We start from the raw sequence: 26,177 nt of genomic DNA on the forward strand, positions 1-26,177 counted from the left end.
CGCTCCAACATGGCGGCGCAGTGCGGACACGAGTGAGGCGGTGTTGCGCATGCGCACTGCACCCGCCCGGCGGGGGAAGAGGAAGTGATGCAATCACACCGGGCAGCGGAAGCTGGGGCCGCCATCTTTGTTGGGGCCCGATGCCGGCGGAGAAGATGGCGCTGGACGGGCCCGAGCAGGTGCGGAGGGGCCGGGACCGGGCTGGGGATGAACCGGCGGGGCTCGGGCAGGGACTCGGGGCGCTCCCTGCTGCCCCAGGGCTCTGCTGAGGCCGAGGCTGCTCGGGGCCTCGCAGCGCCGTGACTCGGCGGGTCTCGGGAAGGCGGCGGGGCCTGAGGCGGGACGGGAGCGGGGGCTCGCAGGGAACGGGAGCTGGGGATGCTGTGGGCACCGCTGGGGACACGGGACACCCAGGACTCGGGGATCGGGAGTCAGAGGGAGGGAAAGGGACCCTCGGGACCCGGACGGCAGCGGGAGCTGGGGACTGGGATGGGAGGAGGGAGGAGAGGAGCCAGGGCCGGGCCCGCGGTGCTGAGGGGGAATTGGGGCCCCGCGGGGCAGCCCCGGGCTCGGCGGGTGCGGGGGGTGGCAGAGGCCGCTGAGCTGTGCTGTTCCAGATGGAGATGGACGATGGGAAGGGCGGCTCGGGGCTCCGGCAGTATTACCTGTCCAAGATCGAGGAGCTGCAGGTGAGCCCAGGGAACACCGGGCAGGGTCACTGCGCTTCCCCCGCCGCCGGGCGGCCCTGTTCCCTCCCCTGTCCCGGGCAGGACCCTCCCCCTGGGCTCTGGGGACACGTCCCCAGCCGGGGGCTGTCCAGGTCCCTGTGCCAGCTGCCAGAGGACAGAGTTAGGTGCGATATCGGGAAGGAATTGATCCTTGGCAGGGTGGGCAGGCCCTGGCACGGAGCGACTGCGGCTGCCCCTGGATCCTGGCAGTGCCCAAGGCCAGCCTGGGACAGTGGGAGGGGTCCCTGCCATGGCAGGGGCAGAATGAGATCAGCTTTGAAATCTTTTCCAACGCAAAGCATTCCATGATTCCGTGCTAAAAGCTGTGGTGCTGGGTGTGGGTGAGCCCAGGGCTGCTTTACAAAGCCTTTCCCCTTCAGCTCATCGTGAACGAGAAGAGCCAGAACCTGCGGCGGCTGCAGGCACAGAGGAACGAGCTCAACGCCAAGGGTGGGGCCTGGAGCCTCCTGCTCACCTGGGGCTCGGGAAGGGGGCTCTGGGCTGGGCTTTGGGGCTGGGCTTTGGGGCTGGGCTTTGGGGCTGGGCTTTGGGGCTGGGCTTTGGGGCTGGGCTTTGGGGCTGGGCTTTGGGGGGCTCTGAGCTGGGCTTTGGGGCTCTGGGCTGGGCTTTGGGGGGCTCTGGGCTGGGTTTTGAGGGGCTCTGAGCCGGGCTTGGGGGCTCTCAGCTGGGCTTTGGGAAGCTCTGGGCTGGGTTTGGGGGGCTCTGGGCTGGGCTTTGGGGGCTCCAGGCCCTGGGGCTGGTGCTGAGCTGTCCCTGTCCTGTCGCAGTGCGGCTGCTGCGGGAGGAGCTGCAGCTGCTGCAGGAGCAGGGATCCTATGTGGGAGAGGTGGTGAGAGCCATGGACAAGAAGAAGGTGCTGGTCAAGGTACGAGGCTGAGCTGCCCGAGGTGACAGGACATTGCCCTGTGTCCCCACAGGGGATGGGACAGCTCAGGGACGTGGGTGGGAGCTCCTTGTCCAGAGGAGCTCATTGGGATGGCTCTGCTGGGCCTGGGGCTGCCCTGGGGTGTCCGGGGGGGTTGGAGCTCGTGGCTCCTGCGCCTCACGGGCCACGTGGATGTTCCCTCAGCAGGGAATTCCCAGGGAAACAACTCCAGGGGGGGATTTGCTGCTTTCCAGGTGCACCCAGAGGGGAAGTTTGTGGTGGATGTGGACAAGAACATCGACATCAATGATGTGAGTGCCCGGGGGCTGCGGGGGTCCCCAGGACTGGCAGGGACACCCAGCCCCCCCGCTGTCCCCTCAGGTGACCCCCAACTGCCGCGTGGCCCTGCGCAACGACAGCTACACCCTGCACAAGATCCTGCCCAACAAGGTGGACCCGCTCGTGTCCCTGATGATGGTGGAGAAGGTCCCGGACTCCACCTACGAGATGATCGGGGGCCTGGACAAGCAGATCAAGGAGATCAAGGAGGTCATCGAGCTGCCCGTGAAGCACCCGGAGCTCTTTGAGGCGCTGGGCATCGCCCAGCCCAAGGCAAGTGCTTCTCTGGGGGTCCCTGGGCTGTCCCCATGTCCCCAGGCAGGCTCTGAGGTGCCGTGTGGCCTTTCCAGGGGGTGCTGCTCTACGGCCCCCCCGGCACGGGGAAGACGCTGCTGGCCAGGGCCGTGGCCCATCACACCGACTGCACCTTCATCCGCGTGTCCGGCTCCGAGCTCGTGCAGAAATTCATCGGGGAAGGTATCGGGGGCTCTGGGGCACCTCGGGGCTGGCTGGGCCCGGGGCCAGGCTGAGCCCCGTGTCCCCCAGGGGCCCGCATGGTGCGGGAGCTGTTTGTGATGGCCCGGGAACACGCGCCCTCCATCATCTTCATGGACGAGATCGACTCCATCGGCTCGTCCCGCCTGGAGGGTGGCTCGGGCGGGGACAGCGAGGTGCAGCGCACGATGCTCGAGCTCCTCAACCAGCTGGACGGCTTCGAGGCCACCAAGAACATCAAGGTAGAGAGGCCGGCCCTGGCTGGGGTCGGGCCAGCCCTGCCTGGGGTCGGGCCAGCCCCCCAGGGCCCAGTCAGTCACAGCTGTCCCCCCGTGCAGGTGATTATGGCCACCAACAGGATCGACATCCTGGACTCAGCCCTGCTGCGCCCCGGCCGCATCGACAGGAAAATCGAGTTCCCCCCTCCCAACGAGGAGGTAGCAGAGCCACCCCCAGCTGACCTGTCCCTGCTGTCCCCACCCTCTCCCTGGGAGCCATTCCTGGGCTCCAACCCTCCCTGTGCCCCTGCTCCAGGCCCGCCTGGACATCCTCAAGATCCACTCCCGGAAGATGAATCTGACCCGGGGCATCAACCTGCGGAAAATCGCGGAGCTGATGCCAGGGGCCTCAGGGGCTGAGGTGAAGGTGAGCTGGGGACTCTGGAGACAGATGTGGGAGCTGGCACAGGGGCACTGGCTGAGGTTCCTCTCCTGTCCCCTCAGGGTGTGTGCACAGAGGCCGGGATGTACGCGCTGAGGGAGAGGAGGGTGCACGTCACACAGGAGGACTTCGAGATGGCCGTGGCCAAGGTGGGTGCCAGGGAGAGGTGACAGTGGGGGGTGACAGGGGCACAAAGTGTTCTGGTGCTGGTGGCCAGGAGCAAACGAGGGGGTTGTCACCATGTGAGTGACATGGGAGAGGCTGTTGGGGCACAGAGTCTGGTTGGACAGAGAGGCTGCTGAGCCCTCCCTTTGCTCATGGGGTAATGAACAGCCAGTTTGGCTGCTGAATGTTGGAGCCAACCCTGTCCCCTCCCCCAGGTGATGCAGAAGGACAGTGAGAAGAACATGTCTATCAAGAAGCTGTGGAAGTAACGGTGAGGCCGGAGCTGCTCCCTCTGTGCTGTCAATAAAGTGCTGCTGTGGCCAGGCCTGGGCAGAGTTGGGCACTGATTTGGGGACAGGGTGGGGGCTGCAGGACACTGCACCCCCCCAGAGCTGCAGGACACAGCACACACCCCACAGAGCTGCTGCTAACTGCTTTTATTAGAAAAGATCCAAAATAGACAAAAACTGATTACAGAAGAGGCAGGCACCCCTGAGCCCAACCCTGGGATTCTGTAAACACCCCCCCACCTCAGCAGCCTGCAGGGGGGCAAAGGCACTTCAGTGGGGGTGGCAGTGGTGGCACTGTCCCCGTGGTCCCCTCCCTCCTATCTCCAGTTCTTGGTGCCCCCATGCCCCCCCTGGCCCCAGGCCCCTGGGGCAGAGCGACCCCCTCTGCCCCCAAACCTCGTCAAGACAAGTGGTTAATTATGGAATTATGTAAAACAGTGGGAAGAGGGGAAGGAATAAACTGATTGTCACAAACTGAGCCCCAACCCTTAGGTCTGTATCCCCAGAGCAGCCCTGGGAGCCTCCCCAAGCCCCTGCAGAGCCCAGTGCAGGAAAAGGAGCTCAATCAATATATTAATTAATTAATCAAATACAAACCCACTGTACAAAACGCTGCCTTTTTTTTTTTTTTTTTTCTTTCTCGTGGTTTTTTTTTATATAAAACCTGTTCACAAAAATAGTGCAAAACGTCGGGGGGCCGGGGGGAGCTGGCGTTTGGAATGACGAACTTTGGTTGAAGAGGGGCAGGGCGGGGCGGGCTGGGCTCGGGGTGGGGCTGGCAGCTCCTCCCCGGGCCCGGGCAGCGCTCCCCGGCTCCCGGAGGGGCTCTGGGAGCGGGAGGGGAGCGGGAGAGCCGCGGGGGCTGCGCGGGGAGGGCGCGATGCAAAGCGGAGGAGGCGCTGCGGGGGCTTGGGGGGAGCGGGGACCCCGCTGTGCTCGGCCCGGGGAGCCCCGGGGGGGCTCCCATCCCTCCAGGCACATCGGGTTTGTGCAAGTGCTGTGGCTTCCAGTCGGTACCGTCCGGCTCGGGCAGCGGGGCGGGAGCGGCCCCGGGCCCCGCCCGCCTTAAGTGAGGCGGATCCCGAGCACTTGTTCCAGTTCCTGCCGGCGCTGCTGGACCTGGGGACACCGCGGCGGTCACGGAGGGACAGGGGACACTGCCCGGGGTCCCAGGGACCTGCCACTGCCATCCCAAGCCCGTCCCCACCCCCGAGCTCACCTTGGCAAAGATGTGCCTGCCCACGGCCTCCTGCGCCCAGGGCTGTTGGTAAAACTCGGCCCGCCGCTCCTCCTCGGGGTTCCCGATCACATCCGTGATGATCTGACCCAAACGGGATGGGGCACCGGGAGTGAGCTCCACGAGGGATCAAAACCCCTCCCAGCCCCAGGGCTCCAGAATCATGGAATTGTTAAGGTTGGAAAAGACCTTCAGCCCTTACCCCAACACCATGTTCACTACTGACCCATGTCCCCAAGGGCCACATCCAGTCCTCCAAGGATGGGGACTCCACCACTGCCCCGGGCAGCTGTGCCAGTGCTGGACAACCCCTTCCATGAAGAAATTTCCCCCCAATATCCAACCTAAACCTCGGTAGCAATTGTTCCTCTTTACCTTGAGGTCCCTCCTCTGGGATTTGATCCATTCCTGTATGAAATCCTGGGGGTTGTTGCTGAAGCTCAGCATGAAATCCCTCTGTGTCTTCAGCTGGTTGATGGACTCGATGGTCTCGTGGATCTGGGGAGGTGCCAGGGGTCAGACGAGCTGTGTCCCCCCATGGGACACGGCTGTCCCTGCCTGCAGGGCTGTCCCCTGTGTCCCCACCTACCTTGGCATCGAGGGAGGCGATTTCCTGCTGGTTGGTGGTGGAAGCCAGGAAATTGCTCATCTGGGCTTTGAGGGGATCGTCCACCTCCACGTCGATGTCGTAGCAGGCTGTCTTCTTCTGGTCATTGGGGTCCACACTGGGGGAATGGGGTTGGGGGGGACCTGCTGAGCCCCCACCTGACTTGGGGGTGGATGGACCCTGACAGCAACATCCATGGCCCAAGAAACCTCAAATTCAGTGGTTCTTCCCCTCCCAGGTGACTTGTGCTGGTCCTTCAGGGTGGAGACCTCAAAACCTCTGGTGCCCCCAGCCCATGGAGCCCCCCCTGGAGGCACAGCCCATCCCATGGAGCCCCCCAGCCCCATCCCATGGAGCTCCCAGCCCCATCCCATGGAGCTCCCCAACCCCATCCCATGGAGCTCCCAGCCCCATCCCATGGAGCTTCCAGCCCCATCCCATGGAGCTCCCCAGCCCCATACCATGGAGCTCCCCAGCCCTGGGGACATTGCTTGGCTCCCTCTCCACTCATGGGGCACTCCCAGCCCTTGGGGACAGCACCTGACCCAAAACCCACCCCCACTGAGTCTGCCAGTCCGGGAGGCGCTGCCCATCCCATGGAGCCCCCTAGCCCCATCCCATGGAGCCCCCCAGCCCTGGAGGTGCTGCCCAGCCTACAGAGCCCCTCAGGGACTGTGCCCACGCTGTGCCCCCACCTGATGGTGTGGTTGATGATGATGGGATCCGGGTGCTGCAGGAGCCCTGCCAGCTTCATGGGGATCTCAGAGAAGCGCATGCGGACACAGTTGAAGATCTGGGGGGCAAAGCAGAGCCTTTGGCACCCATGGCAGGGCCTCCCCCAACATGTGCAGTCAGGTGGGGCATCCCCAAGCTGGTGGTGCAAGGCAGAGCCCAGGGAAGGGGCACAACCAGAGTCTGGAGGGGCGGTGGGAGCCAGGCAGAGACTTCTCCCAGCTGGATGAGGTAGGAATGTGCAGGTACCTGGCGGAAGTAGCGGTTGCAGTTGATGAACTCCTTCTCGTGGCTGTCCTGCAGTTTGTTGTGTTTGATGTAGAGCCACAGGGCCTGCATGATGCTGGCCCTGGTCTGGGTGTGCACCCCCAGCAGCCGGGCCAGCCGTGGGTCCAGCTTGTACTGGGGGGGCTGCAGGGACAGCCAGGGTCAGCCACGGAATCAGTGGGGATGGAAAAGCCCTCCCGGAGCAAAGCCCAACCCCTGAGCCATCCCCTGTCCTGTCCCCCAGCCCAGAGGGGTGTGCCCAGCTGCTCCTGGGACAGCTGAAGGGATGGGGACTCCACCACAGCAGCCTGTCCCAGTTTTTAGCTCTCTTTCCATGGAGAAATTCCTCCTGTGGCTCGGAGAAGAGACACTCAGGAGTGTCCCCCACAGCCCCTGTGGCACTGCATGCTCAGAGCTCCCTGTGCACCTTTGAACCCTGCATCCCCCAAACCCTCATCCAAGGCTCTGTCCCAGTTTTTAACTCCCTTTCACAGAGAAGTTTCTCCTGCTGCCCAAAGAAGAAGGTGAGGTCTGTCTGGCCCTCAGGAGTGTCCCCCACAGCCCCTGTGTCACTGCAGGTCCTTGCCCAGAGCTCCTCCTGCATCCCCAAACCCTCATCCAAAGCCCTGTCCCAGCCCATCCCCACCCCTGGCTGCCCCCCAGGCCGTACCTGGTGGTCCAGCATGAGCAGCAGGGTGCACTTCACGTTGACATCCCCGGGACGCTTCACCTGGAAGCCGTCGGTCTCCTGGGTCGTGGGCATCCGGTGCCACTGCGGGGACAAAGGGGACAGCGCTCAGGACATGGCCACGGGAGCCACCTGCCAGCAGGGCCTGTCTGCAGAGCTGGCCTGGGGCTCTGGGCAGGGGCTGGCACAGCCACACAGCCTGGGGCACACCCTGGCAGCTCCTGACCCCAGGGGTGACAGCTCAGAGCTCTCCCAGTCCATCCCATCCCGGGATGTGCTCCAGCACTGGGATGGGCTGGGGCAGTTCCAGCCCCAAGTGCTTGGGGTGCAGGACTCCCACAGCCTCTGGATCAACCCTGCAGGGAACGTGCATCAGAGCTGCTCCCAACCCAACCAGAAGGGGATTTGGGCTCTTCACAGACTCTCCTGGGACAAAAGCATGAGCTGGGTGCAGAGAGAGCTCCAGGCAGGAGCACCCAGGGAAGATCTGATCCCTCTCCCAGGCACGGCTCCCAAGGACCCTCCAGCTGAGGGACAGGCAGGAGGGCAAATCCTCCTTCCCACATGGCAATGGGATGAGCCTCCTGTGGGATCAGCACCCACATGGGGACCCCTCTGTGCCAGGCTGGGTGGGAAAGCTGCCCCTGGAGCCACCTCCCTGCCCCCAAAACAGCTCCAGCTCTGGCTGAGCACCTGGGCTCAGCTGAGGGCTCAGAGCTGAGCTCTGCCACGGAACAAAATCCATCACTGACCTTGAGCTGGGAAAGCAGCAGAGCATGGTCCCCACAGAGGGCCGGGCACTGCCCCCAGCCCCAAAAACCTGCTCAGGTCTCTCTCCCAGCAGGACAGGCCCTGGGCTGGGAGCTGAGCACCCAGAGGGACCTGAGATCCCATTCCCACTGGGATCCCTCCCACCTCACCTCCACCAGGTGATTGTCCGGCCCATAGAGCTCCTTGTCCAGCTCGATCACAAGGCTCTTGAAGAAGGAGGAGAACTTCCTCTTCTGCTTGCTGGGCTGCAGACAGGGCAGCAGAGATTCCTGATCCCAAACCCAGCCCCAGAGCAGGGTGGGGGCTGCCCCAGCACTGCACCAGTGCTCCCAGCACCTCCTCATGGACCACTGCTCCTCCTCCCACAACCTCATCCCTCCTGGATGATCCTGATGGACCAGCTCCTCCCACCAGCACTCCTTCCCTTCTGGATCCTTATGGACTAGTGCTCTCACCACCTCCTCATCTATCTTGGATTATTATGGACCAGTGCTGCTCCTCCCACCATCATTTATCCCTCCTGAGTCCTGATGGAGCAGCTCCTCACCCCTCCTGGATGATCCCTACGGATCAGCTCCTCCCACCACCCCACTCCAGCCCCCCTGGATCCCGACAGAGCAGCTCCTCCCTCCCTCCTGGATGCTCCTGATGGACCAGAGTTCCTCCTGCCACCCCTGCTGGATCCTCACATCCTCCAGCAGCTTCCCCTCCACACGGAGCTCCCAGGAGGCCACACGCTCCCCGCCCTCTCCTTCCTCCTTGGCTGGGGTGAAGGTGTTGGAGATGTAAATCCTGAGCTTCCGCTTTTGCTGTGGAATGGGAATGGAGAGAGGGGAGGATGGAGTGAGAGGGGACTGCAGCACCCATCTCCATGTCAGGGTGAGAGGAAATGGCCTCAGGGGAAGTTCAGATTGGATATTGGGGAAAATTTATCCATGGAAAGGGCTGTAAAACATTGGAATGTGCTGCCCTGGGCAGAGGTGGAATCCCCCATCCCTGGAAGTGTCCCAGAAATGTGTGGATATTCCACCTGGGGATATGGCTTAGGGTGATGGTTGGACTTGATGACCTTAGAGAATTTTTGCAACCTTAAGGACCCTGTGATTCCATGAATCCATGATTTCCAGCCCCCCACTCACCGTCAGGGGTTTCTTGATGGCCTCCTGGATCTCCATCCTCTTCCGAGCAATGGTTTGGTCCAGCTTGCGCTCGAAGGCCAGGAGGTCCATGTAGGCCTGGGATTCTGGGACCAGCTCCCGGATCTGGACATGGGAATGGTCAATCCTGGTGTGCTGGGATGGGCTGGACCCCCCCAGCCCCAGCAGCCAGGGAGACACCAGGTGATGAGTCCAGCACCCAGTTCTTAATTTAAACTCAGCCCGGAGCCCTGCAAAGCTCAGCCCAAACCAATCTGGAGCCTGTCACCGCTCCCAGCAGCATTCCTGGTGTCCCAGCATGGAATGGAACCCTGGAATCTCCAGAGGGACTCTTAGGGACCTTCTGAGATCTCCATCCCACCCCATTCCTGCTCCTCACTTGCTCAGAGTCCAACCCAGTGCAACCCTCTCCTGCCACACCAGAGGGAGACAGAAACATTCCAGGGTGGGTTGGGATTGAACAGGAATTCCCAGTGGGCAGGAGGGAACTTGGGAAGATCCTCCCTGTGTGGGGACCCCCCATCCCCTGCAGCAGCTCAGCTCTGTCCCCTGGGCTGAGGTGACACTCACCCTCTGTGGCAGCACCTTGTCAGCCATCTTCCTCCTCTTCACCCTGGCAAACAGAAGAGTTACAGCTCCCCCAGGAGCTGCTGCTGCCCCCTGGGGGGATGGATATTGGGAAAGGTTCTTCCCCAGAGGTGCTGGCACTGCCCAGGCTCCCCAGGGAATGGTTCTGAGGCTGCCAGAGCTCCAGGAGAGCTTGGACAGCGCTCCAGGGATGAACAGGCTGGGATTGCTGGGGGGTCTGGGCAGGGCCAGGGCTGGACTGGGGGTCCATTCCCACCCAGGATATTCCTGGGGGGAAGATGTTGGATGTTGGAACCTGAGACCAGGGAAGGAAATCCAGGAAATCCTGGAGCAAGCGGAGGTGGTAACAAGGCAAAGCCAGGGCTGCAGGACAGAATTCCCAAATTTCCCCTCTGAAAGCAGCCATCCCATTCTCCCAGTGCTCCAAACCAAAGCCACTGCCAGGAACTCCCTTAAACCCAGCTCAAACCAAACCCTGCTGTGGTGGGGCTGAAATCCTGGGAAAATCCAGCTCAGCTGGATTCAATCCTGCTCACTGCAGATTCCCGAGCCCATCCCAGCATAGCAGGGAATGCTCTCCTGCTGTTTTCCTGCATGGGAGACAGGGCAGCACAGGGAATTCCTGTTTCTCCAGCTGCATGTGGAGCAGCAGGATCACACGGGAGGGGTCCAGGAGAACACTCAAGGAGAGGAGAGAGCCCCACTTTGGAGCAATTCCTGCCCCATCCAACCCCTCCTGCCCCCAGGGTCTGGACACCCCAGAGCAGCTGCAGCTTCTATTCCCTTGATCCGGGAGCAGGGAATGCCCAGCCTGGCTGATCCCTGGGATGGCTCGGATGGCCCTGTGGGTGCCAGGCTGTCCCTGTCCCCAATCCCCTGCTCGCTCCAGCTGTGCAGAGCTGGGATGCCCCAGGAGGGATCAGGGAGCCAATGGAGCTACCGGGGAAGGGAATGGGACCTGAGCATCCACAAGCACCAAGGGATCCTGCCCACACATTCTAGGAGCCAAAAAGCCCTCACAGAGAGGGATCAGCAGGGCTGTGAACCAGCGAGGAGCTGCTGACAGAGCCCAAGCAAAGAGTCCTGCTCTAACTGCAGCTCCAGGGAGCATCCCTAAAATCTGCCAGCCCCATCCCACACTTCCAGCCACATCTGGGCCTGTCAGAGCCACCAGGGTCCCCTGGGAGGATGAGGATGAGCCCCAGGAGCTGCTGCTGGGGACCCCACGAGGCTCTTTGGCTCCTGGTGTGGAGATCAGAGTGAGGGGAAACTGCAAATTCTGAGGGATCTCTGCCTCTGGCCCAAAACATCCCATTCCCGAGCTCTGGCTGGCGCCAGGAGGGAGGAAAACCCTGCTGGTCGCCTCCTCTGCAGCAGGATAGGATGCAACATGTGACATGCATGATGTGACCCTTGTGACACACTTGAGTGGGACCTGGAGAGGCTTTGGGGTCTTAGAGTCAAACACTGACTGGACACAGCCCTGGGATCCCTGTCCTGAATGGAATTACAGCCACCTTTGTACAGCTCTGCGTCTGCAGTCACATCCCATTGATATCTACATTTCTGTATTATTTATATAGGTATTTCCAAAACAGGGCTCTCCTGAGAGGTTTCCCAGCAGAAGATCCTGTTGGGACTGAATTATTGTGCCTGGTTTGAACAAAGCAGCTCCTGGCTCAGCTCAGATGGAAAACATGAGGTGAAACACAAGGTGGATCCATTGAGAAGCAGGGATGCAGCTTCCTGGAGCTCAGAGCACCCCGGGATAGCAGAATGTGCCCCAGGGTGGGACTGGATGGGCTTTAAGGTCCTTCCACCCCACCCATTCCGTGATTTGACAAAGTGCAGCCGGCACCCAGCAGGACCCGCCGTCCTCCCATGGGAATCGCTCCGGGACGGGACCCCAGCCCTTACCCTCTCCTGGGGGTGGCCATGGGTGGCTGTGCCTGGGGGGTCAGCAGGCGCTTCCTGAACGGATCCATCATGGCCTGGGGCAGGCCGGGCCTCAGCGGGGTCGCTGCTCCGTACGGGGGGGCTCCTGGGGGCCCCACCTGCAGCCCTGCCATGGGCATCCTGCTCCCAGGGGGCATCCCTGGGCGCTGCTGGGAAACAGGGACACGGTTAAACGGGACCTGAGCATGCTGTCACCCACCCCCCAGTGTCACCCACCCCCCGGTGTCAGCCCTGCCCGAGGGTGCAAGGAATGACAGCAGGAGCTGCAGGAAGTGATGGGGAAGCAGGAACAGAAGCCAGGGAGGGCAGGGAAGCCTGGCCTGGCAGCTGTGGAACCAAAGTCGGGCTGGTGGCCCTGTGCCAGCACCCCACAGCTGCACGAGGACACCGCCTGCAATGTCCCCAGCCCCGGGACCTCGTGTGTTCCTCTGGAAAGCAGCACAGGAGGGGGAGCAGGGCAATCCCACTTCCTCCCACAGGCAGGAAGGAAGTGAGGGATGGAGGAGGAAGGAGCTCCCCCGTGTCCACAGCCAGCTCCAGTCCTTCCCCTTCCAGGGACACACAGGGAACTGGGGAGCCACAACAGAGCCCTGAGGGGTCGCCCCTGGCAGCCCCTCTGGTGCCACCAGCTTGTCCCCCCAGGACCCACCAGCCACCCCTCCTGCTCCTCCCCTGCCCCACTTTGGGGCTGATCCAGAAGCTTCCCAGGATCCTTTGATCCTCAGCTCCCCCTGCCAAGGTGGGAGGCTGAGAGAGCCACCGAGCCAGCAGAGCAACATTTCTGCCCTGCCGCAGGCTCCTGACATGCCAGGACATCCCCACAGCCCTACAGGGCTGGGAGCCAAGGAAACACCTCATTCCCTGCACACAGGATACATCTGGAGCAAACCCTGGCTGCAAGAGGCTTGTGAATATGGGATGCAGCCGCCCTGCCCTCCACAGCTCAAAGCTGTAGCAGGGGTTGGTTTGATGGAGCTGCAGCCTAAAAAAGCCTAAAAACCTCCCCCACCTCCGTGAAAAGTTGATAAACACAAACCCAGGAGTTTGAGCTGCTCCTGGTGCCTCTGCCAGTGGCAGATCCCGAGCAGCAGTGTGTTCCAGGCAGGATCAGGGGAGCAGCAGGGCCCCAGGATTAGCTGCACGTGGAAGCTCAACCCCCCCCAGGCCCAGGCTGAGCCCGTTACACAACAAACACAACCACACATGGCTCCAGAGCCTTTGAAGCAGCAACCCCAGAGCTGGGGCTCTGACCTGCCCTTCCCCAGGGCAGGAGGCTCCTTTTTCCTCCTCCCAGATGTTCCTCTCCTCCTGCTCAGCCCCATTTGTGCAGCTCCTCGTGACTCCAGCAGCAGCACCCACGGCGAGCAGGGCCAGCAGCACCTTTTTGTGCCAAAACCACGAGACCAGGACCCAGTTTCTTTTTGTTTATCAAGGAATCCATCGTGCAGGGCCAGGCAGACCCACACCCCGTGTAACAGGACAGAACACAGTAAATGTCACTCTGCAGCTCCAGCAGGACTGTGGAACGAACCCAAACCTGTGCTGACACCTGCCAGGGCTTCTGGAGAGCAGAGAAACCCCCAGAAGGAACTGGAAAACTTCTAATTTGAAATTCTTGGCCCACCAGAGCAGCTCAGTGCAGAGCCCAGGCTGGAAGCAGAGCCTGCATTCCCTGGAGCCCCCGGGAGAAGGAAATGGCTCCCAGGGAAACCCTGCCCTGGGTGTTTTTCAGGGCCTGGAAGGCCAGGGAGGTTCCACAGCTACAGAGACATTCCCTGCCCTGGGAATGCTGTCAGGAGCTGCTTGGAACCGACCCAGCCATGCCCAGCTCCTGTCCTTTGGCCAGGGCAGCCCTGAGCCCTCTCCTCCCTCTCTCTGCCACTCCATGAAGCACATTTTGGATCTATCCCCAAAGTGAGAGATTTGGAGGTTTCAGAGTCTTTGACAGCGCCACGTCCTTGGGTAAAGTCTCTTGTGTGTCCGGATGCTCCTTCCAGGGCTCCATCGAGACAATTCCATCAGCACAAGGATACACAGATTTGTCCCACTTTAACTTCACCATCACCTCCCAAACCATCTGAGAACCATCAGCCACAGCTCAGCTGCCTGGGGAGCAACTCCCAGCCCAGCAAGGATGCACACTGGAGCACCTGGATGAGCCATAAGGGGAGGGCAGAACCCTCCACACAGATCTTCCCTCCCAGTTTACCCTCAGGATTTTCAAATTTGCAGCAGAGAAGCCTCTTGGCTCAACCAGTCACTGATGCCTGGGGCTTGCCCCCAGAGGCTCCCAAAGCCTTCTCACACAAGCCCAGCCTAAAAGCTCAGGCCAAGCCAGGAGGCAGCACCACAGCCCCGGGGTGAAGCCAGTCTCCAGCCCCTTCTGGAACGCCTGGAAATTCTCAGGATGCAGAGGGCTTAAACTCAGGAAATTTGATTAAACCAGCTCTAAGCAGGAGCTCATTCCTGCCCAGCACCCGCTGTCCCTGTGCCACCCCCGGGCCTGCGCTGTCCCCTCCCCTGAGAAGAGCGGACAAAGGGCAAACACTGCAAGCTCAGCGCGAGGCACAGCCTGGATCCCATCCAGCTCTGCAGGCAGGACAGCAACAGCTCGTGCCTGCTCCTTGCCAGGGATGGGGCTGGGCTCGGGGTTCAGCCCAGGCCACCGCACAGGCCACGGGCCCTGGGGCAGCTCTGCTCGGAATGGCCCTGCCTGAATCCAGCGGGAGGCTGGAAGCATTCCTGAGGGATGTTTGCTGGCGTGGCAGCAGCCCCTGAGCCTGCCAAAGGCCCCTTCTTGAGGAAGGGCAGCCCAGAAATCAGGGGCTGGTAGCAGAAAGGAGAAGCAATAAATCCCAGAATGGATCTGCCGGAAGAAGCTGGGCTGGAGAGAAAAGCTGAGGCAAAGCAGGAATTCTGCTAACAGCTCCAGAGTCTCTTCATGTCCCTTGCAGGATCCTGGCTCTTCCCTGCACCTCCCCAGCCAGGGAGGAAGGCTCCTCCCCACAGCCATCCTGTCCTGCTCCGGATCCAGCACAGGGAATCAGGGAGCCAGAGCTCACATCCACCCTCGCCAGGGGCTTTGGAGCAGAGCCTGGCCCAGCACCAAGAGCTCTTCCTGCAAGTTCCTCCCCTCGTGCCCAGGCAGCAGCACTTCCCTCGGGATACAGAACAATCCCTGTTCAAAGAGGATTCCAGCTCCACATCAGGTTGGGCTCCAGGAGAGCTCTGCTGCACAGGGCTTTGCATGGATCGGGATCAGACGAGCCCCCCACATACGCCAAAAGGGTGATTTTCCCCTTTGTTCCTCCTTATCTGTGAGCAAATCCCTCTTGGGAGGGTGCCAGGCTGAGCCTGGGCTGGTGCTGGCACAGACCTTAAGCTGGGAGGTGCTGCTGGGATGGAGATGCTGCTGCTGCTGCAAACTCTGCTGCAGCTCCCTGCAAGCCCCCAAATGCCCCCACACTTGGAAAACCTCTGTGTTTGACACAGCAGGAGCTCCAGGAGCCACATCTCCGCTGTAAAGCCGACATGAGGACGTGGTAAATCCAAGGGAGAAGGGCACAGCACCAGTACAGCCCCCAGCAGACCCAGGACACATCCTGGAATGTCTCCAGCAGCAGCAGCAGAGCTGTGTGGGCTGGACAAACCTGCCCGTCCTGCCCGCAGCTGGAGCCCTGCATGTTCCAGAGAAGGGAAAGGAGAGGTCACAGGGATTCAGATGTCACAGCAACAGCAGCAGGAACAAGGAATGAAGGTGTTGGCTCCTCCTGGGAGCTGCGGGAGGCTCTGGGGAGGAGCAGAGATGGGCCTGGCACAAACCCTGCCCGTGGTGTTCCCAAACTTTCTGGGAACAGCCTCGAGGGCTCCTGGGAAGGCCCTGTGGAATCAGAGGGAGCAGCAGCGCTGGAGGTGCTGTTTCAGCCCTTCACTGTCACGTTTCCCAGGAGCAGCAGAGCGTGCCTGAGCTCTGCTCTGCCCTCCTCCCCCTGCTCCAAAGGACAGTGTCCATCTGCTTTGGATCAGTGCTGGAAGCAGCTCCAGGCTCCGGCTCTGATGAAACCTGCCTTGGAAAGCCTCTCCCTCGGGAAGGGTGGGGTTATCCAGCACAAGCAGCTTTCTGGAACAGCTCCAGCCCTGGCTGTTGTCCCCTGGCCCCCTCCAAGCCAGTCCCAACCGCCCCATGAGCAGCAACACTGCTCTGCCTGCTCCCAAAGGAGAGGATTTCTCCTGCACTACACTCTCTCCAGCAGAGTTTCACCTGGCACAACACTCCACACTTCTTCAGCTCCTCCATCCCACTGCTTCCACGGATTTCTCCATGAAGCACGACTTTGCTTCCCACTGCCATGTGCCCAGGGACAGGATCACAAAGCTGCTTCCAGTCTCGGGAGTTCTCAGGCTGCAGCAGCCTCCTGGCCCAGGGAATCCAGGCTCTGTCTTCCCAACATGTGCCAATAAAATACATTTAATGTATTTAACCTAATTCTGCACCAGGGAAGCATCAGCTGGGGGTGACTGCAAAGCCAGAGTGCTGAATTCCAAGGTCTCATCCTACATGGATCCATGCCACTCCAGGCCACGGTGTTAATCCCAAAACTTGGGAAAAACTCTCCTAAACCTGAAACCAGCACCTGAAAAAACAGGAAGGTTCCTTCCCGCTGAGCTTCCATGGAACCTGACTGCTGGGGCTCAGCCTGGGCATCCTGGCTGCTCCAGGGGCAGGGAGAGGGATCAGGGTGAAGGATCTGCCCACCCTCCTCACCACGCCTGATCTTCCTGCTCCAGGCATGGCACCAGCTCCTGGCTGCTCTGGAAACATCAGCTCCCACCAACAGAGTCCCCTGGAGTCCCTGCCTGGGCTGCCAAGAAATCCCCAGCAGGCACACAAGGATGTCCAAAGGACGAGCATATGTTTAATAATCCTGAGATTAGAGCCCCTAAGCCCTCGCTGGCCTGGCCAGGGCCTCTCCTGTCTCCCGGTGCCCAAACAACACAGCTCTTCCTAAAACTGGGACAGAACCAAGCCCTGGGGGGATGGCAGGGATGGGAGGGGCTGTTTTCCTCAGCCTGGGAATTGCAAAACAAAGGGCAGACCCTCTGGATCCTCTCCTTTCCCAGGCTCAGGGAGAGGCCACTCAGAACCAGTGCTGGGACTGGATCCCGCTGTGCCGGACACTCCGGGGCCATCACCGCGGGGCCATCACCCCCTGCTCCCGACACCTGCTGCCGTCCCCCGGGGGAGCAGCATCTGCCAGCCTGTTTACCCGGCTGCTCCCAGCTGGCTCCAGCTTCCCAGCTGGATTTTGCACCCTGCACATGGAAGGTCAGGCAGTGCCCCCGCCTCGAGTTACCAGCGGCTCACACTCGGCCAGCTCAGCTTCCAACACCATGTTTTGGTGTTTTGAAGGCTGCAGAAGGAAGTTGTTTCCTTCTCCTGTGCTAAGAAGCCGGAATTTCCCTGAGCTTGGTTTATTTCCTGAGTTTTAAATCATGCAAATCAGGTACAGCTCTGGAGGAGGCAGCGGCAGCCCAGGAGAACGTGTTGCACAACTGGGCTCCTCCATTTCCAGCCTGCCAGGAAAACTGAGCTTTACACCTGAAAACCCATTCCCAAAATAATCAGCATGAGCTTGGAGTGACCTGAGAAGCTGGGTGTGTAAGGGGCAGCAGGAATGTGTGTCAGGATATACTTCTTCCTGCTGGAATAGCACAGAAACATGGAATGGTTTGGGTTGGAGGCACATTAAATCCCCTCCAGTGCCACCCCTGCCATGGCAGGGACACCTCCCACTGTCCCAGGTGCTCCAGCCCCAATGTCCAGCCTGGCCTTGGGCACTGCCAGGGATCCAGGGGCAGCCCCAGCTGCTCTGGGCACCTGTGCCAGGGCCTGCCCACCCTGCCAGGGAACAATTCCTGCCCAATATCCCATCCAGCCCTGCCCTCTGGCACTGGGAATCCATTCCCTGTGTGCTGTCCCTCCAGGCCCTTGTAAACACAGCTCTCACTTCCTGGATCTACTTGTAAAAGATGTGAGGCTGTAAAACTGTGAATTGATGTCCTTCTTGAGGGCTGCTCGTTGTTTCGATTTACTTTCCCCAACATTACCGAGTGCCTGCTCTCCTCTTCCACCATTGTCCAACCCCTCGTCCTTCCGGAGGACACACCGAGAATACTCCGGGGTTACACCGAGAATACTCCGGGGTTACACCGAGGCTACACCGGCACACCACGCGTTACCTGCGCCTTTGCCAAGGACACAAACGTGTTCCCGGCGGGTCCGTGCCGGGGGACAGGAGGGGACGGGAAAGGGACGGGAAAGGGACGGGAAAGGGACGGGAAAGGGACGGGAAAGGGACGGGAAAGGGACGGGAAAGGGACGGGAAAGGGACGGGAAGGCTGCGCAGACGGATCGGGCTCACGGCCCCACGGGAGCGACCCCGGCCCGGCCCCGGGCTGGAGTCACCCGCTGCGGGAGGGGACGGACCCGGCCGAACTTTTACCGGGCTTTGAGGGTCCAAAGCGGGAGCGGGGGAAGAGGGAAGTGTCCCGACTGAAAAGGGCGGCAGAACGGCCCCACCGCGGGTCCCGGGCCCGCTCCGGCCAGGCCCGGCCGCGCTGCCCCGAGAAGGCCCCGCCGGCTCCCCCGGCGCTGGCCCGGGCCCCTGGGTGCCCCCCGCGCCCCTCCCGCCGCCCCGGAGCGCCTCACCTGGTACTGCGCGGCGGCCGGGCCCATGGCGCGGTAGCCCGGGGCGCCGGCGGGCGCGGGGCTGGGGCCGCGCAGCAGGGCGGTGCCGGGCCCCGGGGCCGGCGGGGCGGCGGCGGGGGGCAGCGGGCTGAGCGGGAAGGCGCCGCGCCCGGCCATGGCGGGGCCGCAGCGGACGGGACGGGGCGGGGAGGCCCCGGCGGCGGCTCCGAGCGGCGGCGCCGGAACAGGAACGGGACCGGGAACGGGAACGGCTCCGCGCCCGCCGCCCCAGGCCCCGCCCCGAACAGAGCCCAGACCCCGCCCCGAACAGAGCCCGGGCCCCGCCCCGAACAGAGCCCAGACCCCGCCCCGAACAGAGCCCAAACCCCGCCCCTAACGGAGCCCAGGCCCCGCCCCGAACAGAGCCCAGACCCCGCCCCGAACAGAGCCCAGACCCCGCCCCGAACAGAGCCCAAACCCCGCCCCGAACAGAGCCCAAACCCCGCCCCTAACGGAGCCCAGGCCCCGCCCCGAACAGAGCCCAGACCCCGCCTCGAACAGAGCCCAGACCCCGCCCCGAACAGAGCCCGGGCCCCGCCCCGAACAGAGCCCAAACCCCGCCCCTAACGGAGCCCAGACCCCGCCCCGAACAGAGCCCAGACCCCGCCCCGAACAGAGCCCAGACCCCGCCCCGAACAGAGCCCAGACCCCGCCCCGAACAGAGCCCGGGCCCCGCCTCGAACAGAGCCCAGACCCCGCCCCGAACAGAGCCCGGGCCCCGCCCCGAACAGAGCCCGGGCCCCGCCCCGAACAGAGCCCGGGCCCCGCCCCGAACAGAGCCCGGGCCCCGCCCCGAACAGAGCCCAGACCCCGCCCCGAACAGAGTTCAGACCCCGCCCCGAACAGAGCCCAGACCCCGCCCCGAACAGAGCCCGGGCCCCGCCCCGATCAGAGCCCGGGCCCCGCCCCGAACAGAGCCCAGACCCCGCCCCGACAGAGCCCAGACCCCGCCCCGAACAGAGCCCAGACCCCGCCCCGAACAAGTTCCGCCCATCGGCCATAGCCCCGCCCCAGCCCAGCCTCAGGCCCCGCCCACTCCCCCGCCCCCACAGCGCTGCGCTCACCGGGAGCTCCGCCTACCCCGGCAGAGGCTCCGCCCCCAGCGCGCGCGTGTGACGTAACGCGTGACGTCAAGTGCGTGATGTTCTTGTGGGAGGTGCGGTTGTAGGCGCTGTGCGCTGAGTGTGCGTGTGCAAATCCACGTGTGTGCAAATCCACGTGTGTGCATGGACACCTGAGTGTGCGTGTGCAAATCCACGTGTGTGCAAATCCACGTGTGTGCATGGACACCTGTGTGTGTGCAAATCCACGTGTGTGCATGGACACCTGAGTGTGTGTGTGCAAATCCACGTGTGTGCATGGACACCTGAGTGTGTGTGTGCAAATCCACGTGTGTGCATGGACACCTGAGTGTGTGTGTGCAAATCCACGTGTGTGCAAATCCATGTGTGTGCATGCACAACCTGAGCGTGCGTGTCCCTGCGTGTGTGTGTTCCAGCATGAGTGTGTGCATACGTGTGCTCATGGGCTGTGTGTGTGTGTGTGTGTCTGTGTGTCCGTGTGCAGCACAAGCCCCAGAGGGTGTGCAGGTGTTCACGTGTGTGGATCTGTGTTTGTGCACTGATACAGCTGTGTGTGTGACACAGCTGAGCCTGTGCAGCTGTGTGTGACACTGATGTGTGTGTGACACCGATGTGTGTGTGACAGTGATGTGTGTGACACTGATGTGTGTGTGACACAGGTGTGTGTGTGACACTGATGTGTGTGTGTGACACTGATGTGTGTGTGTGACAGTGATGTGTGTGTGTGACACGGGTGTGTGTGACACCGATGTGTGTTTGACAGTGATGTGTGTGACACTGATGTGTGTGTGACACTGATGTGTGTGTGTGACAGTGATGTGTGTGTGTGACACGGGTGTGTGTGACACGGGTGTGTGTGACACCGATGTGTGTTTGACAGTGATGTGTGTGACACTGATGTGTGTGTGACACAGGTGTGTGTGTGACACTGATGTGTGTGTGTGACACTGATGTGTGTGTGTGACAGTGATGTGTGTGTGTGACACGGGTGTGTGTGACACCGATGTGTGTTTGACAGTGATGTGTGTGACACTGATGTGTGTGTGTGACACTGATGTGTGTGTGACACAGGTGTGTGTGTGACACTGATGTGTGTGTGTGACACTGATGTGTGTGTGTGACACGGGTGTGTGTGACACCGATGTGTGTTTGACAGTGATGTGTGTGACACTGATGTGTGTGTGACACTGATGTGTGTGTGACACAGGTGTGTGTGTGACACTGATGTGTGTGTGTGACACTGATGTGTGTGTGACACAGGTGTGTGTGTGACACTGATGTGTGTGTGTGACACTGATGTGTGTGTGTGACACTGATGTGTGTGTGACACTGGTGTGTGTGTGTGACACGGGTGTGTGTGTGTGTGTGTGTGTGTGTGTGTGTGTGTGACACGGGTGTGTTTGTGTGTGACACGGGTGTGTGTGTGTGTGACACGGGTGTGTTTGTGTGTGACACGGGTGTGTGTGTGTGGGTGTGTGTGTGTGTGTGTGACACGGGTGTGTTTGTGTGTGACACAGGTGTGTGTGTGTGGGTGTGTGTGTGTGTGTGTGACACGCGTGTGTTTGTGTGTGACACGGGTGTGTTTGTGTGTGACACGGGTGTGTGTGTGTGTGTGTGTGTGTGTGTGTGTGTGTGTGTGACACGGCTGTTTGTGGCTATTTTCACACCTATCGGGTGTGGGGTGGTGTGTTCACACCTGAAGCGTTTGCACACTCGTGTGTGCAGGTGCGGTACAGGGGGACACGGGGGCCGGGCACAGCTCGGGTGTGGCTGTGAGGAGTCGGGGGGGTCACAGACACACGGGGGTGCGGCTGCGGGGGGCGCGGCTGTTGCGGGAGTTTTGGGGGTCCCGGGGGTCCCGGGGGTCCCGGGGGTCTGGGGCACACGCGGCTGCGGAGGTCTGGGGGTCGCGGTGGTTTCGGGTGTCCTGAGGATCGTGGGGGTCTCGGGGATCTTGATGGTTCCGTTGTTCCCGTCTATCCCGAGGGTCTCTGGGGTTGGTCCCGGGGGTCTCTGGGGATGATCCCGGGGGTCTCTGGGGATGATCCCGGGGGTCTCTGTGATCCGGGGGTCTCTGGGGATGATCCCGGGGGTCTCTGTGATCCAGGGGTCTCTGGGGATGGTCCCGGGGGTCTCTGTGATCCGGGGGTCTCGGGGGATGATCCCGGGGGTCTCTGTGATCCGGGGGTCTCGGGGGATGATCCCGGGGGTCTCTGTGATCCGGGGGTCTCTGGGGATGGTCCCGGGGGTCTCTGGGGATGGTCCCAGGGGTCTCTGTGGTCCGGGGGTCTCGGGGGATGATCCCGGGGGTCTCTGTGGTCCGGGGGTCTCTGGGGATGGTCCCTGGGGTCGCGGCTGTTCTGCGGAGCGGCCGCCAGGGGGCGCTGTAGGACAGCAGTCCGGACGTGTGGAAGAAAAATCCCCGAAATCCCCCAAATTCCCGTTAAATTCCTATCCCCGAAATCACAAAAATTCCCGTTAAATTCCTATCCCCGAAATCCCCCAAATTCCCGTTAAATTCCTATCCCCGAAATCCCCCAAATTCCCGTTAAATTCCTATCCCCGAAATCCCCAAATTCCCGTTAAATTCCTATCCCCGAAATCCCCAAATTCCCGTTAAATTCCTATCCCCGAAATCCCCAAAATTCCCATTAAATTCCTCAGTCCTGGCGGGGTCCGCCCCTGCCCTGCAAGGAATGAGAGTTTAGGGTTGTGTTTCCACAGCCTCCTGCTCTGCAGCCGCACCTGGACGCTCCCACAGCGGGCTTGAATCACCACTGAACCCCTTCCGAAGGGCTGACACCCCAAAAAACGCAACAAAACCCTGCCCCGGGGCGATTTGAGGCGCTGGAAACCCTCAGTGAAATCCCGGGAAAGGCTGGAATTTCTGGGTGCTGCCACAGGGCACTCAGAGATGCTCAGGGCTCACTCCTGCCCTGAGGGAATTCCTCATCAGCTGAGTCCATCCCCAGGCTGGCATCACACCCTCACTGCAGCTGTACTTGCTGTCTCCCATCCCAGCATGTTTTCCCATGGTTTTGGGGATGTTTCCAGGATTTTGGGGTAGTCTGTGTCCTGGCTGATCCCTGTCTATCCAGTGAAGGCCTCAGGATGGGCAGGAAAAGTGTCAGCCACGTTCCCCTGCAGTGGCTTCACCACAGCTTCAGTCACTGAGATGATTTTCCTGCTTCCTTCAGAGAGGGCTGTGCTGGGCACTGCTTCCCTTTCCCATAGGAAAAACATTTTCCAGGATCCAGAGCTCCTTTTCCCACTTGTAGGGAAGAAAAAAGTCTGAACTGGAGAAGCTTCTCCTCGTGGATTTCTTGCTTTTACTGAAATGGAAGCAATGCTCCCAAAGCAAAATAAACTGGAAACCAGGTGGGCAAGGACAAGGCTTGAGCTGAGCCTGATTTCTCTCTCTCTCCAGGCAGGTCCCAGCCATCCTTCTGGTATGCAGAAGGGATGGGGATTCCAGGGAAATCAGGCAGGGATTTTGAGAATTAGAGCTTTATTGCTTTTCTAGCTCTGTTGTCATTCCTGTTGTCTTACCTGAGCCCATGGAAAGTCCCTGGGCCTGGGGACTCCCAGGACACCGGGTCCTCCTCCCATCCCTGCTTGGCTGAATGACCTTCAGGAAGTTGCTTTTTTCCCTCTCTCCTCAGTTTTCCTGCCCCTGCTGGAGTGGGATCTGCTCCATCCCAAAGCGCTGCTCCCAGCAGATTTCCCTGCCCAGGGCAAAGGTTCCCAAAGAACCACAGCTCCATTTTCCCAGGGCTCAGCAGGGGTGTCTGTGCAGTTGTTGCCGTTGCCTGCAGCTCCTCCTTGCTCCACTCCCCTTCCAGGGGTCATCAGGCACGTTGGATGAAGCCTCCTGCCCGTTTTCCCTCCCTGCAGCCTCAGGAGCTCCCAGGAGCACCAGGCTCCATCCTCTCCCCTTACTCAGGTGCTGATTTCAGTCTCCTCCTCCTGGGACGTTTTCCAAGATGTGGAGACCCCAGCAATGAACGGCTTTGCTGGAATTCCTCTGGAAATGAGGAGCTCTCCCAGCATCCAGCAGGTGCCAGCTCAGGATAAACCCAGAGGATGATGATTAAAGGATCATTTCTGTGGCAGTTAAAGGTGATTACTATGCCTTCTTCTCTATCATTAGGCTGAAACCCAATTAAGCAGACCCTGTTAATTGGTGTAGGTGAGGCTCAGTGCTTCCTGGGAAGGTGTTTGTTCCTGGCTGGCTGCAGGGACCAGGGAATTTTCCCTCTGGATGGAAAACCAGGAGCATCCCGTGCATATTCTTCATTTAAATCTCCCTTTTTGAGGTCCGTGCCTGTGGCCACTCCATACCTTGGTGATGGAAGGGATATTCCACGCACACACTCCGAGTGTCCATCCTGTCCCAGATGGTGCAGGGGGAAAGCAGCAGGACCGTGGCTGTTTGAGGATGCCCTGATCCTGCCAAGGAAGGCCCAGAGCCCTGGGCCAGGGCAGCTGCAGAGATTCCAAAGGAAGCTCCAGAGGGAGGATTGAAGGACAGCACGGAACCAGCACGGCCTGGGCTCTGCTGATTCCACGTCAGGCTTTGTTTCCTGGAGCAGCTGGATGCGTGCAAGCCTCGGATGTCTCGGATGAGTTGATCCTTCCCAGGATCCAGCGGCTCCAGGAGAGCATTAGAAGTAGGTTTTGGGGGATAATGGGCTGGAGATGGCTCTGTGTCCTGACCAGTGGAGAAGTTTGTGTGGGAGGGACATTCCACACTGAGACCTTGGCCAGCCATCATTCCATTGCTTCCAGGACAGCTCCATGAATCCATGGACAAAGCCCTGGTTTTGTCTTCTGGAGAGGTGACACCTCCAGGGACAGTGTCCCCTCCAGTGGGACAAGAGCCTTTGTGGTGCCCACTGACATTTCAGGGCTCCACAGCTTGAGCTGAAACCTGGAGAGGAGCTTTGGACAAGAGATGGAGGGACAGGACACAGGGAATGACTCCCAGTGCCGGAGAGCAGGGATGGGTGGGATATTGGGAAGGAATTCCTGGCTGGGATGGTGGGGAGGAGCTGGGATGGAATTCCCAGAGCAGCTGGGGCTGCCCCTGGATCCCTGGCAGTGCCCAAGGCCAGGCTGGAGGGGTTTGGAGCAGCCTGGGACAGGGGGAGGTGTCCCTGCCATGGCAGGGGTGGCACAGGGTGGGTTTCAGGCTCTCCCAGCCCAAACCATTCCATTCTCCTGGTGGTGTGGAGCAGATTCCAAGCTCAGAGCACGTCACTCCCCTCACCTGGGCAGGCGTGCTCCTCATTTGAGAAGGAAATTCCGTGCTTTTCATCCATCCCCAGCCTGGCTGCTGCACCATCTCCATCCAACCATGAGCCCTTGTCTATCCCAGTCCCTCCCAGTCCACCCCAGTCCATCCCAGTCCATCCCAGTCCATCCCAGTCCATCCCGGTCCATCCCAGTCCATTCCAGTCTATCCCAGTCTCTCCCAGTCCATCCCAGTCCATCCCGGTCCATCCCAGTCCATCCAGGTCCATCCCAGTCCATCCCGGTCTATCCCAGTCCATCCCAGTCCATCCCAGTCCATCCCAGCTGCAGCTGGTCCGGGCTGGGGCAGAGCTCTCACACAAGGCACACAATAAAACTTGGAGTTACCACCCTGGAGCCTCCCAGCCTCCATCCATGTGTGCTGGGCTTGGGGTGGGTTGTGTTGCCTGGACAGTGGGGACAGCCCCTCGCTGTCCCCTCCATCCCCTGGCTCAGGGGACAAAGGCTGGGCTTGCAGGGTGGGTGACATTTGGTACCGTGGAACAGAACTGGGATGAATTTTCCAGCTGAGCCAAGAGGTCTTGAAGGGAAAAGAAGCAACAGCAAAACCTTCAATCACCTCCTAATGCCCCAAATCCTGGGTATCCCCACTGTGCCAGGGGAGCTGGGTCTCCTGGCACATCCCTGGCACCAATTCCAGCCCTGTCGCTCTCTCCCACACCCCAACTGGCACTGGGAGTCACCCAAGTCCTTTCCCTCCCAGCCAAGGGGGAGCCTTCGTGGCCCAGAGCTGGTGTTTAAAGCATTAAATTAAATTAAATTAAAAAATGTTTGTGGGGTTTTATATCTTCAGGAGTTTCAGGATCATGATAAGGGGGGTGGTCCCAATGGAAAAGCTTCTTCCTTTTCCCAAATCCACCGAGGAGACTCATTCCAGGCTCAGCCCCTCCGTAAATTTGGGCATGAGAGGGCACTGAAGCACCACGAGGATCGGGAGCTACAAAATTCCTTCTACCCTTTCCTCCGGGCTCAGAGTGGAGCAGACACATCCTGAGACTGCCCCTGCTTCACCCCATGGAATCTGTGTCCATCCTGGGTCCTTCCCTGGAATTACACCCCTCTGAAGGGTCTCATAGCCGAGCTGAGATTTGTGGAGCTGGGACCAGAAAAAAACAATCAAACTCCTCAGGATTTGTGGGGTTTGAGGTCAAACATCTGCAGAGAAAAATCCCCTTCACCTGCTAGTGTTGGAGCCACTGGGAATCGGGAGCTGGAGCTGTTCAGAATCAGGAGCTGGAGCTGGTGGGAATTGGGAGCTGGAGCTGTTCAGAATCAGGAGCTGGAGCTGTTCAGAATCAGGAGCTGGGGCTGTTCAGAATCAGGAGCTGGAGCTGTTCAGGATCAGGCCTCAGCTGTGCTCCACAAACCTGGCAGCTGTTAATTGATATTAATCTCATCAATGCAAATCATATTAAGCTCCCTGGACCCTTCCCAATGGCAGTGCTGATAATTCCCTATAAATCAAATT

At 60.6% G+C, this 26,177-nt stretch overlaps 2 protein-coding genes across 4 annotated transcripts; one reads left to right on the plus strand and one right to left on the minus strand.

Moving 5' to 3' along the window:
* Positions 1 to 38: 38 nt before the first annotated feature.
* PSMC5 (proteasome 26S subunit, ATPase 5) lies at positions 39 to 3,599 on the plus strand. The gene is made up of 12 exons (XM_058858077.1): positions 39 to 179; positions 618 to 689; positions 1,109 to 1,178; positions 1,517 to 1,614; positions 1,869 to 1,925; positions 1,996 to 2,226; positions 2,304 to 2,430; positions 2,500 to 2,690; positions 2,787 to 2,885; positions 2,983 to 3,093; positions 3,171 to 3,257; positions 3,489 to 3,599. The coding sequence occupies exons 1-12, from the start codon at positions 141 to 143 to the stop codon at positions 3,540 to 3,542; spliced, it is 1,236 nt and encodes a 411-aa protein (XP_058714060.1). The 5' UTR covers positions 39 to 140; the 3' UTR covers positions 3,543 to 3,599.
* Positions 3,600 to 3,695: 96 nt separating this feature from the next.
* On the minus strand, positions 3,696 to 18,569 carry SMARCD2 (SWI/SNF related, matrix associated, actin dependent regulator of chromatin, subfamily d, member 2). 3 transcript variants are annotated; one of them, XM_058858076.1, is made up of 13 exons: positions 18,276 to 18,569; positions 11,528 to 11,715; positions 9,593 to 9,635; positions 9,005 to 9,127; positions 8,555 to 8,674; positions 8,015 to 8,110; positions 7,077 to 7,178; positions 6,389 to 6,436; positions 6,103 to 6,200; positions 5,390 to 5,525; positions 5,176 to 5,298; positions 4,783 to 4,884; positions 3,696 to 4,682 (listed from the first exon to the last, which is right to left on the minus strand). In XM_058858076.1, the coding sequence occupies exons 1-13, from the start codon at positions 18,429 to 18,431 to the stop codon at positions 4,629 to 4,631; spliced, it is 1,389 nt and encodes a 462-aa protein (XP_058714059.1). In that variant the 5' UTR covers positions 18,432 to 18,569; the 3' UTR covers positions 3,696 to 4,628. The 3 variants fall into 3 exon arrangements, with proteins under 3 accessions (XP_058714059.1, XP_058714058.1, XP_058714057.1); XM_058858075.1 differs by having other exon boundaries at positions 6,389 to 6,550; positions 11,528 to 11,712; positions 18,276 to 18,567; XM_058858074.1 differs by having other exon boundaries at positions 6,389 to 6,550; positions 18,276 to 18,567.
* Between the last annotated feature and the right edge of the window lie 7,608 nt (positions 18,570 to 26,177).

Source organism: Poecile atricapillus, chromosome 27 (genome assembly GCF_030490865.1).
Source record: "Poecile atricapillus isolate bPoeAtr1 chromosome 27, bPoeAtr1.hap1, whole genome shotgun sequence".
Lineage (NCBI taxonomy): Eukaryota > Metazoa > Chordata > Aves > Passeriformes > Paridae > Poecile > Poecile atricapillus.